Source organism: Neofelis nebulosa, chromosome 3 (assembly GCF_028018385.1).
Source record: "Neofelis nebulosa isolate mNeoNeb1 chromosome 3, mNeoNeb1.pri, whole genome shotgun sequence".
In the NCBI taxonomy this organism is placed as follows: Eukaryota; Metazoa; Chordata; class Mammalia; order Carnivora; family Felidae; genus Neofelis; species Neofelis nebulosa.
This window is the reverse complement of record NC_080784.1, coordinates 32,434,335-32,450,412: the sequence shown is the minus strand read 5'-3', so window position 1 is coordinate 32,450,412 and position 16,078 is coordinate 32,434,335. Positions and strand designations below refer to the sequence as shown.

Below are 16,078 nucleotides of genomic sequence, written 5' to 3'. Positions count from 1 at the left end.
ACGCATTCAATGCAATCCCAATCAAAATTGCACCAGCATTCTTCTCGAAACTAGAACAAGCAATCCTAAAATTCATATGGAACCACAAAAGGCCCCGAATAGCCAAAGTAATTTTGAAGAAGAAGACCAAAGCAGGAGGCATCACAATCCCAGACTTTAGCCTCTACTACAAAGCTGTAATCATCAAGACAGCATGGTATTGGCACAAAAACAGACACATAGACCAATGGAATAGAATAGAAACCCCAGAACTAGACCCACAAACGTATGGCCAACTCATCTTTGACAAAGCAGGAAAGAACATCCAATGGAAAAAAGACAGTCTCTTTAACAAATGGTGCTGGGAGAACTGGACAGCAACATGCAGAAGGTTGAAACTAGACCACTTTCTCACACCATTCACAAAAATAAACTCAAAATGGATAAAGGACCTGAATGTGAGACAGGAAACCATCAAAACCCTAGAGGAGAAAGCAAGAAAAGACCTCTCTGACCTCAGCCGTAGCAATCTCTTACTCGACACATCCCCAAAGGCAAGGGAATTAAAAGCAAAAGTGAATTACTGGGACCTTATGAAGATAAAAAGCTTCTGCACAGCAAAGGAAACAACCAACAAAACTAAAAGGCAACCAACGGAATGGGAAAAGATATTTGCAAATGACATATCAGACAAAGGGCTAGTATCCAAAATCTATAAAGAGCTCACCAAACTCCACACCCGAAAAACAAATAACCCAGTGAAGAAATGGGCAGAAAACATGAATAGACACTTCTCTAAAGAAGACATCCGGATGGCCAACAGGCACATGAAAAGATGCTCAACGTCGCTCCTCATCAGGGAAATACAAATCAAAACCACACTCAGATACCACCTCACGCCAGTCAGAGTGGCCAAAATGAAGAAATCAGGAGACTATAGATGCTGGAGAGGATGTGGAGAGACGGGAACCCTCTTGCACTGTTGGTGGGAATGCAAATTGGTGCAGCCGCTCTGGAAAGCAGTGTGGAGGTTCCTCAGAAAATTAAAAATAGACCTACCCTATGACCCAGCAATAGCACTGCTAGGAATTTATCCAAGGGATACAGGAGTACTGATGCATAGGGGCACTTGTACCCCAATGTTTATAGCAGCACTCTCAACAATAGCCAAATTATGGAAAGAGCCTAAATGTCCATCAACTGATGAATGGATAAAGAAATTGTGGTTTATATACACAATGGAATACTACGTGGCAATGAGAAAAAATGAAATATGGCCTTTTGTAGCAACGTGGATGGAACTGGAGAGTGTGATGCTAAGTGAAATAAGCCATACAGAGAAAGACAGATACCATATGGTTTCACTCTTATGTGGATCCTGAGAAACGTAACAGAAGCCCATGGGGGAGGGGAAGGAAAAAAAACAAAAAGAGGTTAGAGTGGGAGAGAGCCAAAGCATAAGAGACTGTTAAAAACTGAGAACAAACTGAGGGTTGATGGGGGTGGGAGGGAGGGGAGGGTGGGTGATGGGTATTGAGGAGGGCACCTTTTGGGATGAGCAATGGGTGTTGTATGGAAACCAATTTGACAATAAATTTCATATATTAAAAATAAATAAATAAAAAATAAAAATAAAAAAAGGTTAACTAAAAAAAAAAAAAAAAAAAAAAGGTTAACTATTATGATTTCAATTATCGCCAAATTGCTGTATAGATTAAAGGCAATCCAAACAGAAATTCAGATGGCTTTTTTGCTAGAGATTGAAAAGCTTGTTTTAAAATTCACATGGAAATGCAAAGGACCATGAATAGCTAAAACAACTTTGAAAAAGAAGAACAAAGTTGGAAACTTTACACTACTCGATTTCAAGACATTGTATTGCTGTTGTTTTTTAAATTTTTTAGTGTTTATTTATTTTTGAGTGAGACAGAGACAGAGTGTGAGTGAGGGAGAGGCAGAGAGAGAAGGAGACACAGAATCTGAAGCAAACTCCAGACTCTGAGCTGTCAGCACAGAGCCTGACATGGGGCTCGAACCCATGAACCGTGAGATCAGGACCTGAGCTGAAGTTGGACGCTTAACCCACTGAGCCACCCAGGTGCCCCGCATATATTGTTACAGGAAAAAGGACAGTGGGTTTTGGTGCCAAGATAGACAAAAAGATCAATAGGATACAATAGAATGCAGAATCAGGCACCTATATATATGGTCAACTGATTTTTGACAATGGTTTAAAGGCAATTTAGTAGAGAAATTATAGTCTTTTTAACAAAATGGTGCTGGAACAATTGGATATCCATATGCAAAAGAGATAAAAAAAGAAGCAAAAATTGGAAGAACTAAATGAGAGAAACAGACAAATCTACAATTATAATTGGAAATTGTAATACTCCTCTCTCAGTAATTCATAAAACATGTAGACAGAAAATGAGTAAGGAAATAGAAAAATTGTCAACCTTTTCAGCCAACTTGACTTAATTAAAACTGTGAAAATTAATAAAAAGAAAACTCATTTAGAATGGCACCAGGAGGCTAACAGGGGGAGCTCTCATGCCCAGCACTTATTTACTTATGCCCAGTAAATCCAAGAGGAGGACACAGATGTTGTAAGTCAATAGTACTATTTTAGCAGCAGAAGAAAGATTTCTTCCTACCCTGGCAACAGCCCAGCCAATTAGAGAGAGTCACAGCTCAGCCAATGAAAAATGGCTATACTTTGAACTCCCAGTTTACCCCAAAGGATTTTTAGTTTATAACAGTCCCTCCCAACTCCCCTTTACCTCTATAAAAGAGCATTTCTTTCCTTTGTTCTCTGGGACTTGCTTTAGGTTTAGCCGTAGCTTGCTTGTTCTGGATTGTAATTCTCAGCTATTCTTGAATAAACCCATGTTTGTTGGTAAAAATAACTGGAAGTTTTATTTTGAAGGTTAAAAAAGCTTATAACGTTCAATAGTGGAGCCCACATTGTTTTCATGGGCACATTGTACATTCACAATAGACCGTATGTTAGATCATGAGAATTAAATTAGAGATTAACTTAGAAATCCGTAATGGAAAGATGATTGAAAAACCCCAAATATTGGAAATCAGACAACACATTGTTAAATAATTCACAAGTCAAAGAAGAAATCACAAGAGAAATTAGGAAATATTTTGAAATGACTACTACTGAAAACATATAAAAATGTGTGGAATGCACAGTTTATAAAGGGAAACTTATTGCTTTCAATGCTTATATTCCACCTTAAGAAGCTAGAAAAAGAAATTAAGCGCAAAGTAAGGAGACAGAAAATAATTAAGGTAAAAGGAGAAATCAATGAGATAGAAAATTAGCAAATAGAGAAATCAATAAAACCAAAAGTTGTGTTGTTAAAATCATCAGTAACACTGACAAGTCTCTAGTTAGAGTGATCAAGGGGAAAAGAGTAGATGCAAAATATCAGGAATGAAAGTGGGGAATACTAGGGCTCCTACAATCTTGAAAACGATACGAAGGGAATATTATGAACAATACATTTATTATGACAATAAACTTGATCACTTAAGTGAAATGCACAAATCTTAAAATTACCAGAATCAGCTCAATAAAAAATAGAAAATTAGAATGACTTGAATTCATCATTAAAACCTTTCCTTAGAGAGTCACCTGTGTGGCTCAGTCAGTTGGGCATCTAACTCTTGATTTCAGCTCAAGTCATGATCCCAGGATCGTGGTATGGAACCCCACATCGGGCTCTGTGCTGAGCATGGAGTCTGCTTAAGATTCTCTCTCTCCCTCTGCCCCTCTGCCCCACTCTCTCTCTCTCAAATAAAACAAACAAACAAAAAACTTTCTGTAGGGGTGCCTGACTGACTCAGTTGGTAGAGCGCATGACTTAATCTCAGGGTCATGAGTTCAAGCCCCACGTTGGGTATGGAGCCTACTTAAAAAAAAAAACTTTTAAAATCTTCATTTATTTTTGAGAGAGAGACAGAGTGTGAGCAGGGGAGGAGCAGAGAGAGAGGGAGACACAGAATCTGAAACAGGCTCCAGGCTCCGAGCTGTCAGCACAGAGCCCGATGCGGGGCTTGAATCCACGAACTGTGAGATCATGACCTGAGCCAAAGTCGGACGCTCAACCGACTGAGCCACCTAGGCACCCCTGGGTTCGGATGATTTTAGAGGCAAATTTTTACTAAACCTGATGCAACAAAAAAATCTTTATCCAGTGGTTTAAAGCTGTTATTGCCATGTCTTCTTGTCTGTATATTTTCTCATGAGAAATCAGCAGAATTCCTATGGTTATCCTTTTGTATGTAATATCTTAGTTTCCCTGGCTGCTCTCAAGATTTTCTTGGTTTATAGCAATTTATTTTTGGTTACAGCAGTTTGACTATGATGTATCTATGCATGATTTTCTTACACTTATTCTGTCTGGGTTGTCTGTTCTCTTATGTTTTGTTCTACTCCTTAAATTTTAATTTCTGTTGCCTTCTCCTTTGTTTCTGACATAGACTGGAAGTGTCAGGAGTAGGGGTGGGTGGGTAGGAGGCATACATGACCTCTTCTCCACTTCTTATTCCTCAATGTACATCATCAGTTCCAATCCTTGGGCTGATGACGGTGTTTGTCTACTTCATAAGCAGAAACCCAGTTCAGGCCAACCTGTCCACTCCTGGCACACCATAGACTTCCTGGTAACAGAGCAGGTTTATGTGCCCAGCCCTGTGTGCCCAAAGCTTCACTACAACTTGGATGGATTCCTAAGCTGCGCCAAAAATATTCTGGTTACCGATGGAAAGCATTTCATAGCCATGCCGTTGTGCGTTCTGAAGCATCAAAGACCTTTTGGGTGAGCCCTGGTGAAGGAGGACTATCTCCCAGGCAGTTTAGCTACTGACAAAATCTAGCAGTCCCTGTGGGGAAGTGGGGGTTCCATGGCTCTGCCCATTTGGTGATCTATAAAAGCCCACTCAAGGGCCTGAATATGGCCTGTGGGACCTCTAATGCCTGGTCCTCACCCCACATTGCCACTGGTAGGTCATAAACCCAGGCCAGTAACAGGACTTGGGAGTTCAAAGGATTACTACCTTAGTTTCAGGCCCTGTAATTTGAATCAGTAATTGGCAATTCTGGATTGGTAGATGTTTTCCTCAAGATGGCAGCATGCCTAGTCGTGGACATTTACTGTTGTTTTGGGCTCCTGTCTATTTAGGACCTTTAAAATGTCTACTAACTACTGATGACGTTTGTGGGTGACAGTGGGGTTTGTGGGGGCTGGAGCCGACGACCAGGACAGAATTCTTGAAGACATCTTTGGTGCAAAAGGTGAATTCTTGAAGACGTCTTTGGTGCAAAAGGTGATTTTATTAAAGCACAGGGACAGGACCCATGGGCAAGGAGAGCTGCCCGGGGACCCTGAGGAGAGACTGGTTTTATACTATGGAGTCGGGGGAGATAAAGTCCAGGGGAAGTTTCCAATGAGATTTTCATATGCTAAAGAAGACTCCAGGATAGTGGAGACCTAGTTATGGTCAGGCTATGGTTGTTTCTCCCCCTAGCAAAGCATTAGCATTAAGATAGTAGGGAGTTCCTGGAGAAACATCTTGCTCTGCCTGCCTCAAGTATTTGTCAATGGGCTGCAGGTTAGAAGGAAATTTAATTTTATCTGCCGTTTCCTTCTGCCTTTGTTTCCCCCATTAGCTACTATTTGGGATAGCAGGGTTCCCAAGCTCAACAAGTGTCAACAGAGGCTTGCCATCCCTTGTATGGGATTTCACCAGGGAATGCAATGTGACGGCTAGTTAGCAGAACTCAATGGTCTTTATTCCCCCACCTGGTTTCCACTACTTTGCTTTTGTTAACTTATAGTATAGAGTTTACTTTTGTAGAAGCAAACCCTGCCATTTGTGAGCCTGGAGGACATTATGCTAAATGAAATCAGCCAGATATAGAAAGACAAATACTTCATTATCTCACTTACATACGGAGTCTACAAAAGTAGAACTCATGAAAGCAGAGAGTAGAATGGCTGTTACCAGGGGCTGGGCGGCGAGAGAAATGGGAGCATGTTGGTCAAAGGGTACAAACTCGCACTTATATAGGATGTGTAAGTTCTGGAGATCTCATGTGCAGCGTGATGACTATACATCTCATATGCAACATTATGACACTATACTGTGTGCCTGACATTTGCTAAGAGAATAGATCTTAAGTGTTCTCACGTGCCTGCTCAAGCACACACATGGTAATCACGTGAGGTGATGACTGTGTTCATTAGTTTGATTGTGGAGATCATTTTACAATTTATAGATACATCAAAACATCACATTTCACTCCTTAAATATACACAATTTGTACTTGAAAATTATACCACAATAAAGCTGGAAAAAAAGGAAGTTTATTTTCAAAAATTTGTTAATGTTTATTCATTTTTGAGAGACAGAGTGTGAGTGGAGGAGGGGCAGAGAGAAAGGGAGGCCCAGAATCTGAAGCAGGCTGAGCTGTCAGCACAGAGCCCGACGTGGGGCTCGAACTTGTGAACGGCAACATCATGACCTGAGCTGAAGTTGGACGCTCAACTGACTGAGCCACCCAGGCATCCTAGAAATCTGCTTTTGTGATGAGTGCTTATTATTTCAAGAAAGCTCTGTTAGTAACTGAGTTAGTTGGGAAAACTGTTGTACCAAGAATCCAGGGAAGGCCTTCAATGAGACTCCCTTTAGGCTGTGCAGAGCAGGGGCAGGTCTGGGACAAGATGGGATGGAAGTGAGCCTTCCCCGCATTCTCTGGGGACTTTCTCCTAGGCTCTTAGCCTCAGCACCACCACATCGTCTGGGTTGTGCCTCCCTTTGGTAACCTTTCCCTTCAAGAGTGGGTGGGGGTGGGGCAGATGGGGACAAAGTCTCAGCTGCTGCTTATAGCACCCCAGACAATTAACGGGCAGCTCCAGCTGGTGTCTTGAAAAATGGATTGAAATCCTACACCATTTTTTCTTACGATTGAATTGATTTTGGCATCCACTTCTGGAGTTACTCTAGTTTTTAAAAAAATGTTCATCCGCAATGTCAAGGACCACTCGGGCACAGCAGGTTGTGTAATGCAGGTCAGGACCAGGGACAGCTCCAGAGCCTGCTACAGTGGGGAGGCTAGCTTCTGAGAAGCCCATCTATGGACACCATCTTGCACCCCAAGAGGAGTTCTCAATGAGTATAAGTCTTCTCTGAGTAAGCTCAAGGAGCCCTTGGGCCACCCTGAAAGAAAAGGGATGAGGGAGACGTCTTCTGCTCTGATCATGAATCTTTAGACCGTGCAAAGATTATGCTGGTGGTCAACAAAGCACGTATTCTGAGTGCATTTGACAATACTGTCTCAGACACTCTTCCTTCACCTCTATGCTTCATTTCAGGCTCCACTCTTTCAAACTCTGGCTTCCAACCATCTTTGCTTTTCCAGGCTCGACTTGTAGGACTCCCCTAGATAATGGCTTATAGTCATTATCTTTTCCTTCCTACTTTTTGTTACTATAGATAACATCTGGCCAGGTGCCATCCTCAATAGGCTCCTCACAGTGTTGCTTTGCCAACACTCTGTCCAGGCTTCTCAGGACTGCCCCACGGGGAGGTGTGGGGCAGAGGGAGTCAGCTTAGGCCAGGAAAGCGTTTGCAGGTGAGGAGGTGATGATGGTGAACTAAATGCCACCAGCAATCTCCAATCTTTCCCGTGATGGGAGACTGAGCAGCTTCCACTCAAGAGACTTGAGGACAGCAGGCTACCAGGAAGACCAGAATCCAATTAACGAATATGGTGCCGAGGTATTTTGCAAGGACTCCGATGATACAGGCTAGTTCGTCTAGGACATCATGGAGGATCAAGAAGGCATGGTGGAGGACCTTAATGATCAGCACTGGGAGCATGGACAGGAAGGGCACCGATAATCATCTGGGGCAGCATCTGGGTAGACAGTGGATGACAACAGCATGAAAGGCTTGGCAGGACTGGCTGGTATAGATGGGGATGTCAGATAATACTAAGGCCTTGAGGAAGCCAATGGCCCTGGTGAAAAGTTACCTTCAGCAGAGGACTACGTAATCTTGGAGGCTTCAGTCTCCAAAGGGTCAGATCTGGAGACAGACATAGTAAGTATAAGGCAAGACCAATTTTTTAAGAGGTTTTTGCTCCGGCGATGGGGAGAGGGTGTTGGACATCACTCAGGACACTCATCGTGCAATAGGCCGATCTGCACTGCATACAGCCCAATGAGGAATCCTCCCCCATTGCACTGTAGAAAAGAGGAAAAGAAACAATTCCAAGAAAGTCAACGGCAAGAGGAATTTTCCTCCTACACATCTACAAGCTGGAAACTGGCTTCATCCCAGAGACGCAACATTTCCCCACTAGGTCATTTTGTTCTTCTGTGGAGTTACTTGCCTGAGCAAATGAGTTGGAGGTCTCCGAGGGGACTGGCCTCCATCTGTTGTTTCTATGTATTTTAAAAGGGAAATTGATGATGGGTAGACTGGGCTCTCTCTCATCCCTGGAGACAAAGCTGAAATATTCTTATCCCAGCACTCTGCTCTCAGGTTTTCCTATCTAGAAGGGTTCAAGAATTTTTGGCTTTGGTTTGATTTTCTAACCTTACCTATCATATATTTTTTTTTAACTAATGAAACTCCTTCTTCAAGTCATAGCTAACACAGAATCATAATACATGAAACAAAAAAACCTCAGAATTTTATTAGCATGTATTTATTTTATAACTTCACATCTATAACACTTTACTTTGTATATTGTCAATAATCGAGAACAATGAGGTGATTTTTATGACTACAAGAAACCATGAAATCAGGGTGTACTGGATGACAAATGTTATCACTTTGGTGAGCAGTATTAAAAAATTATAACTTAGGACGAAATGATCACCAATGGTAACTTAAAAAAATGCTTTTCTTACAATCTCAGGATATTCTTCAGTTAAAGTTAGCCACAGATCAGAAAGAATAATTTATTGTTTCAAAATCAAATCACTAACATTAGTCTTTAACAATGGCTGGAATACTTATCACAAAGATAACAGACAGCAAGCACTCAAACGTAGCTAAAATGGTTCCTAATGCAATGTCGTCACAACTGACTGACAGATTCCGTACTTACTTGTTACGGTACAACTCTTAGAATAAAGACAGCATGCATTGAACAGACAGGAAGTATCATGAAAATCATGGGTCTTAACGCATTAAAGGCTTTCTGTGTTCCAGACATCATGCTAAGTGATTCAAAGGCATTATGTCATCTGAGCCTAACGACAACCCTATTCTATTATTTTCCCATTTTCCTGATGAGGAAACTGATGTTCAGAGAAGGTGAGCAATTGTTCTTTGTATACAAAAAGCTATCGTGATGCTAGAGATCAACTAGCATTTTTTTTAACGTTTATTTATTTTTGAGACAGACAGAGACAGAGCATGAATGGGGGAGGGGCAGAGAGAGAGGGAGACACAGAATCCGAAACAGGCTCCAGGCTCTGAGCTGTCAGCACAGAGCCCAACGCAGGGCTCAAACTCAAGGATGGCGAGATCGTGACCTGAGCCGAAGTCGGACGCTTAACCGACTGAGCCACCCAGGCGCCCCGAGATCAACTAGCATTTAACGGAATGGTGCTCATTTATGCTCTACTGGGGCCCACTACGTCACGGGACATGCATGGATGTGACTTAAACACCTGTGAGGTGCCATCACTTCCTTAATCTATGAACGCTTAAGAGAAGTCCAGCTATGTGCTCAGATGTCACAAGGGGACCTTACTTCCATGGTCTGCACAAAATGAGTCCATCTGGAAACAGAAGTGAGCCTGTGGCTGGGTGCCAGTGTGTGAACATTTGGGTATCAACACACTTGAGTCTACCTGTTTTCTAGTAGAGATCGGGAGAGTTTAAAGTACATGTTAAAGGTGGACAGGCTGAAAAATCTCTGCAGAACCATAGAGCACAATTTGAAAGCCACCATCACAGTGGACAGGGGTTTAGCAAGAGGCAGAGAGTTCCAGACTTGTGGCTCGGCTCTGCCACTGCTTAGCGTTTCGATCCCGAGGACCCCACTCGACTCATCTGAGCTTCATTTTCTTTCTCTTTCAGAAAGAGCAAAATTATACCATATTGGGGTTCCCGGGCACATTAAATGAGATGTGTGTAAACCAGCTGGCACATAATAGACCCTCAATAAATACAGGCTCCTTTCCTCTCCTCTTTCCCTTTGGTCGCCCCTAAAAATCTTTTCTAACCAGAATGGTCTGCTCGCTGAATCCAAACGCGGCCTGCACACCCTCCCTCGCAGGCAGCCTTCCTGTAGCGTCTGCCCTTTCTCGAAGGTGCTTCTCTCACACCGTAGCTCTCTCTCTTGAAGGCAGGGATTGGGCTGAGTCGTCTGTGTCTCGAGGGCCTAACACAGTGCCTGGAACCAGCCATCCGACACGCGGCAGAGAAGCGGAAGAGTGCTTCCCGAGCGAAGAAAGAAAGACACATAGCAGTGGGCGTGGCCGTATTCATTTGGTAGTGGCACTTCCACAGCTGTCGTGACTGACACACGGGATTATCTAGCGTCTCACATGCCGAGGCCACGTCCTCGGTGAGCCGGTGGGCTCGCTCCGAGAGCACGGCCCAGGCTTGCGGGGTTACGATTCTCACCTCTGTGAAGAGTGCCTCACACCGCTGGCTACTCAGAGGGGATGTGCTGATTTGAGGAAGGAACACAGCCGAGGAGTCAAAGGGGTTAGAGGTTAAACAGATTACAAAAGGTGTTCTTTTCCTGCATCACTTCTTTCTTCTGCGGTATGGGTGCACGACTTTGGTCTATTTGGGAAACGGGAAATGTCGCGGGTTCCTTCAGGCTTCCTATTCCTTACTTGGAACTTCGTCCTTTATTAATAATCTACGTAGGGCCCAAGAAACTCACTGGTATTTTTTCCTAGAAAGAAGAATCAAGACCTGGCGCGCGAGGCCTCGGACAAAAATAGCCACATGGTCTCAGCGGGGTACAGCAAACCTCCCCGGGGCGCACTGGCTGTGGGTCCCGCCCTGAGATGGTTTTTAGTCCTCTGCCTCGTTATCCCAGGGGCCATAACCATCCCCTTCATCTGGCTCTTCAGTATTCTCGTTTTCAAAAGAGGCCTCTTCCTCCTCTTCCTCCCGGATTACCTTCATTAACTCGAGGAAGCTGGGAGGCGGGCCTTGATCTTTCAGTTCTCTCAGCCTGCACCAAAGGACTTCGCTGAGGCTGGCCCCGGCCATGACCTGCTCCAGGCGGACCTGATCTGCGATATTCCTGGGGATGGCGCGTTTCTCCACGGCTCGCCGGAGCAGGGTTTCTAACCGCAACACGTAGGCCGAGACCTTCTCCCCCTCCTCCTGATACGTCTTCAGGTATTTCACCTGGGAGGTCCTGCGGCTCTCCAGGCTTCCAAACACTTGCTTAAACGCCTCCAAACACTCTTCCACGCTTATGGCTGCATTGTCTGCCTGTACTATATGCATGAGGTCCAGGGCAGGGCCACGCAGGCTTTCCATCAACCACCTTTTCTTTTCTGCCTCTGCTACCGGCCACTCTTTGACGATCTCAGTGGCCTGTTCCAACCAGATTTCAAAGGGCTCTTCCTCTGGGGCGGGCACGGCGCTCCCCGAGAACACTCTCAGTTTCCGGTATCTCATGGGTAGCAGGGGCTGAGGGGCATGAGCTATCGCCTGTCCCAACACGTGAGCCAGTAACTCTGGGGACACGCAGGGCACCGTGGCTGGAGACAACCCCTCGTGCCCGAGGGCTCGGAACATACCGGAGACTGTCTGCCCCTCTTTTTCCAGAAAGAGGTTCAGTCGTTCCAGAAATTCAGTGTCCTGGTTAGGGGTCTTAAAGATCACTTTCCAGACACCCCCCTTTCCCTGAACCTCACTGGGGATCACCGAGACATCAGTATCCTCCATAAGCTCTAGTAAGACAGCATTGGCATTGTCCTGCTTCCTGAATATTTTGCCGAGCAGCCTATACCTGCCCAGAGACTTTAAAGTCTCCTGGAGAACCCCTTGAATCTCAGCCTCATCACAGTCCACCGGTATCCCCAGAACCATCAGCGATTTCTGATCATCCACGCTCATTATCCTGCACCAGTCCTCTAACAGTGTCAGCGCCATTGTCCGAGTATTTGCTCCAACTCTATGGGTACCAATTAGTTTGTGGTGTGGACAGGCACAGCCTATCAGGACTCAGAATATCCTGGCTCAGCTCCTGAACTTGCACCCCACCAGGGAATGGGTCCCAGGCCACTCCAACAGCGGTCCCAAAGTCTTCTGGACCAATCACCCTTACTTGCCCAGGGGCAAGAACTCAGCTAGGACAGCATCACTGCCTGTGGCTCTGCAGTCCGGTGGCCGCTGATGCTCTCCCTGACGCTGGCAGCCACACGGTGGCACTGACCCTTCTCCGACTGCCCGAGGCACCTGCAAGAGCTGCTTTTGTGACCCCCCCCCCCCCCTGGTTTCTGCTGCCTCTCCTCACCTCTCCTTTTGCTAGTTAGCGGGGTAAGGCCTCCACTCTGGCACCCAGAACTCCCGGAGAGAAGCGTCACAGCAGGCTTGGACTCCTAGTGAAACAATGGTCAGTTTTACCACACAGCCCTCTCTTTCCCAGGAAGCACTGCGCTTTGGTTCAGGACAGAAGTGGGGGGAGACCAGGGGTTCCGTCTCACGTTGGATTTGCACGTGTCCCACCCTGTCAGACCTTTCCTTTGCTTAGAGTTCTCTTGGGGACCCTCCCACGTCTGGCTCCCCCACCTTCCGCTTATCAGTCATGCCAATTAACGTCTGAGCCCGGTTATGGATGGACAGGACTCAAGATTTTCCCCATGTGAAAAATGAAATCAGATGTGAACAGATACCTGTTCAGGCACTCCAACTGTCCTGTGAGAGTCACCAGCTTATTTATTCAGCTTCCAGAAAAGGAAGATGTCACCCAGCTCCACACAATGGATGTGTTTGGGTCCTTCTTAGCTCCAGCCAAGCCAAGCTCCCCTGTTACACATAAATAATAATAGTATTTATTTATGGCTTGATAATATCCAGTGATGAGGGCCATTAAAATTATTTAAAAACATGACACTCCTTTACAATTTAATTAAATCTACCATACCATATTGAGTTGGTGCATTCCTTTGATTTAACATCCAATTATTTAGCTAGAAATCACTCAAACATTAAAAGCCTATTTAATATAGGTGTAACAATATAACATATACTACACTTTAACATAACATAATAATATAAGTATAACAATTTAGGTCCAGCAATCTAAAACAAAACAAAACAAAACAAAACAAAATCTCAGGACCAAATAAGTTAAGCTTGGAATTATGAATCCATTCTCTTTTGTTGGGTCTGGGCAGGACTCACAAATGCACAACGAGGTGTTTCTTTTGCTGTGAATGTTAAAAACGCTTCCTAGCATTTACGCCTGAATGAGTCATTTGAGTACAAGGTAAGAGAGGAAGCACATCTGTGGAGAGTGGTGGACACCGGGTGACGTAAAAACGAAAGAGTTCCTACTCTCTCCCAGTTACTGCCGTGGAGTGTGTGTTAATGGGCTACGAATATGCTTCTGTCGGCCTGAAGAATCCCCCTCAGTCCAAACGGGGTCCATATGCCACAGATGCCAGCCTACAGCTTTAATGTCAACTGCTCCTGCTGCAGGCACGTTTTCTAAGACCTTCTGGAAGGTGCCAAAGGGGCAGGAGTACAAACCCTGGATTCTGCTCTCAGCCAGCAGCCCCAGGGATCGGAGCCCAGGGGTTTCTCCGTGCCACCCCTTCCTTTCTAAGACATGGGGGTAACCTTCCTCCTGTTTTAATGTTGAGAGGAAACATGAGATGTAAAAAGGCAGGAAGACACATCCCAAGGTCTACATAATAGAGGTCATGCTGAGGTTAGGCTACCTTTGGGTGGCTTCCTCTTCCAAAGGCAATCTTTAGCTGCAATGGAAATAATCGGACATGAGAAAAATGTTAAACTCTTGCATTTTCTCAAGTAAAGATGGGATAGGTTGGAAAAGGAATCAGCTTTTCTGCTGTAATTCTTGGCTCATTTAGATAGTGACCTTGGTCAAAGCGCCCCAATCTCTCTAAGTCTGGTTCCTGCTCCGGAAATCGGAAATTGGTCATGAGTCATGGGTCTGCCCTGGGTAGGCAATGATGTCATTCTTGTGGAAGCAGTTCATTCAAATGCGAAGCACATCTGATGCAAAGTCCAAAGGCCCGCCTCTGGTTCCCTCAGCCCCCCTTCCCCCCCCCCCCCCCCCCCCCCCCGACATTCCTCTCCTCCCTCAGTCTCCAGTTCTCAGCTGGGGCCGCCTTCCCACCTGCCATGATGGGCTCATCTTCAAACTGTGATTGATTGCCCTCCAAATTTAACTCCATTCACCGAAGTATCCCTCACGATTTGGGGGGAGGGTATCCGTACTGAATCTTGCCAGGGACAAGGGCTGATGATGAGGATAGAGCCTTGGTCACCCTGCTCTGAGCGATAGTCTTGTGGTAGAAACAGCTTCTCCTAGCCCAAACCCACCCTAGTTACTGAGCATGCCCAGATTTCCGTCTCCAGCCGCCAAGGGTTGGGCATCATTTCTGCAGGATTTTGCCACTGTGGAAAGAGGGGGCGGGGCTGTAATCGACCAGGGGCAGGGATTGGTACGTGGAAGGGACGTGGGGGTAGAAATAAGCAATAAAAGACTCTCAGCGACCGTGTTACCGTCATAAATCAAGATGCCCCTTATCTGCCCACCAACCCAGTAGCTGTGGATGGTTTAGCCTCACATACATACCAAGTCCCACACACCTTTTCCCGGCGGGGCGTCTCACAACTCAAGCCATGACCACAGACAGGACCCCATCTCTTACTCCACCACTGAATTCGCGCGCGCGGGCAATTTACGTCCCAGGCACTTGGCGTCTGGCAACCCGGGAAACCCCGCGGCTGTGGCGCAGTGCGCAACGAGGGCGGGGGATCTAGGTGGGGCGCGCAGGGCGCCCAGAAGGGCTAGGGATTTGGGGGAGTGGGATTCAATCCTGGCCTCCCCCCGCTCCTTTTTTTTTTTTTTGGCGGGGAAGGCGGGATAGACAATACCAAATCAAGACTCTTCTGGCCCTTCTTGGTCTTGGCGCAGTGGCGCAGTTAAGAGACGTGACACCTCCGGGCAATATAGCAGGTCTCTACCCTTTCTTACTTCAAGTTGCCGTTCGGTGCCCGAATTTGCAGAATGCACTTTTTGCTACAGTCCCAGACCACACACCTAAGTCTTTATTCCCCGCTCCCCTTTGCTACGCCCCTCTGCATTTCTCCCCGCCCGCTAGCGCCCCCCCACCACTGTGGGCGCAGCGAGAACCTTCTCGTTTCAATCTCTGCCCACAGCAGCCCACCACAAGGCCCGTGGGTGAACAAGGTTGGTGCCCCCTGCCTCGTAAGGCCTCCACCTCTCTAAACGGTCTGCGCCATCCCTTCCCCATCGTCAGTGCTGTCCCTTTCCCTCTTCCTGGGTGTCCAGGCGTCAGCCGGTTGGTCCCTCTTGCCCCATCCATCAGCTCACACCCTCGCTGAGGGGTGGGGGTCCTCCCTCGGGTGGGCCCTCGCACCTGGCCCACCTCTGCAATGCGGTGGGGGAGAGGCTCCTGGGCCAGGCAGGTGGGGGCGACGGGCGTGGAGTCCAGAGGCCGCGCCCCCGGCCTTCGCCCCTGCGTGCCCTGCCCCATACTTACCCTGGCGCAGAGATCGGTCAGCCGACCCTCCGCTCCGCATCCATTAGCGGGTGGTCTGGCCGCTTCACTTCCGGAGCGCGGGGCTCTAGGCGGCGGGGCCTTCCCCTCACTACCCCGAGCTCGGCTCCCCTCCCCTCCCCTCCCCTGCGCCGCGCCCCGCCCCCGCCCCGCCCGCGCCTCCCTCCTCCCGCCGCTGCCGGGAACTGGCAGCCTCTCCGCTCCCGCTGCCGCAGCGGCCGCCCTCCCAGACCCAACTTTGCTGGTCGCTGGAGCCGGAGCGGCGGCGGGGGGCGTGGGCAGGGAGGGGAGAAAGCGGGGTCAGAGGGAGGGAC

General features: G+C 46.7%; 1 protein-coding gene across 3 annotated transcripts; it reads right to left on the bottom strand.

The window, feature by feature from the left end:
* Positions 1-8,679: 8,679 nt before the first annotated feature.
* Positions 8,680-15,916, bottom strand: PNMA2 (PNMA family member 2). 3 transcript variants are annotated; one of them, XM_058720262.1, is made up of 5 exons: positions 15,747-15,884; positions 13,932-13,967; positions 13,546-13,837; positions 12,882-13,014; positions 8,680-12,587 (listed from the first exon to the last, which is right to left on the bottom strand). In XM_058720262.1, exon 5 carries the CDS (start codon positions 12,136-12,138, stop codon positions 11,044-11,046), a length of 1,095 nt encoding a protein of 364 aa, XP_058576245.1. In that variant the 5' UTR covers positions 12,139-12,587; positions 12,882-13,014; positions 13,546-13,837; positions 13,932-13,967; positions 15,747-15,884; the 3' UTR covers positions 8,680-11,043. The 3 variants fall into 3 exon arrangements, 2 of the variants coding, with proteins under 2 accessions (XP_058576245.1, XP_058576244.1); XM_058720261.1 differs by lacking the exon at positions 13,546-13,837; XR_009259030.1 differs by lacking the exons at positions 8,680-12,587; positions 13,546-13,837 and having other exon boundaries at positions 12,594-13,014; positions 15,747-15,916.
* Between the last annotated feature and the right edge of the window lie 162 nt (positions 15,917-16,078).

Excerpts from the sequence above, each read along its gene's own strand:
- PNMA2 (XM_058720262.1), bottom strand. The coding sequence starts at position 12,138 with ATGGCGCTGACACTGTTAGAGGACTGGTGCAGGATAATGAGCGTGGAT.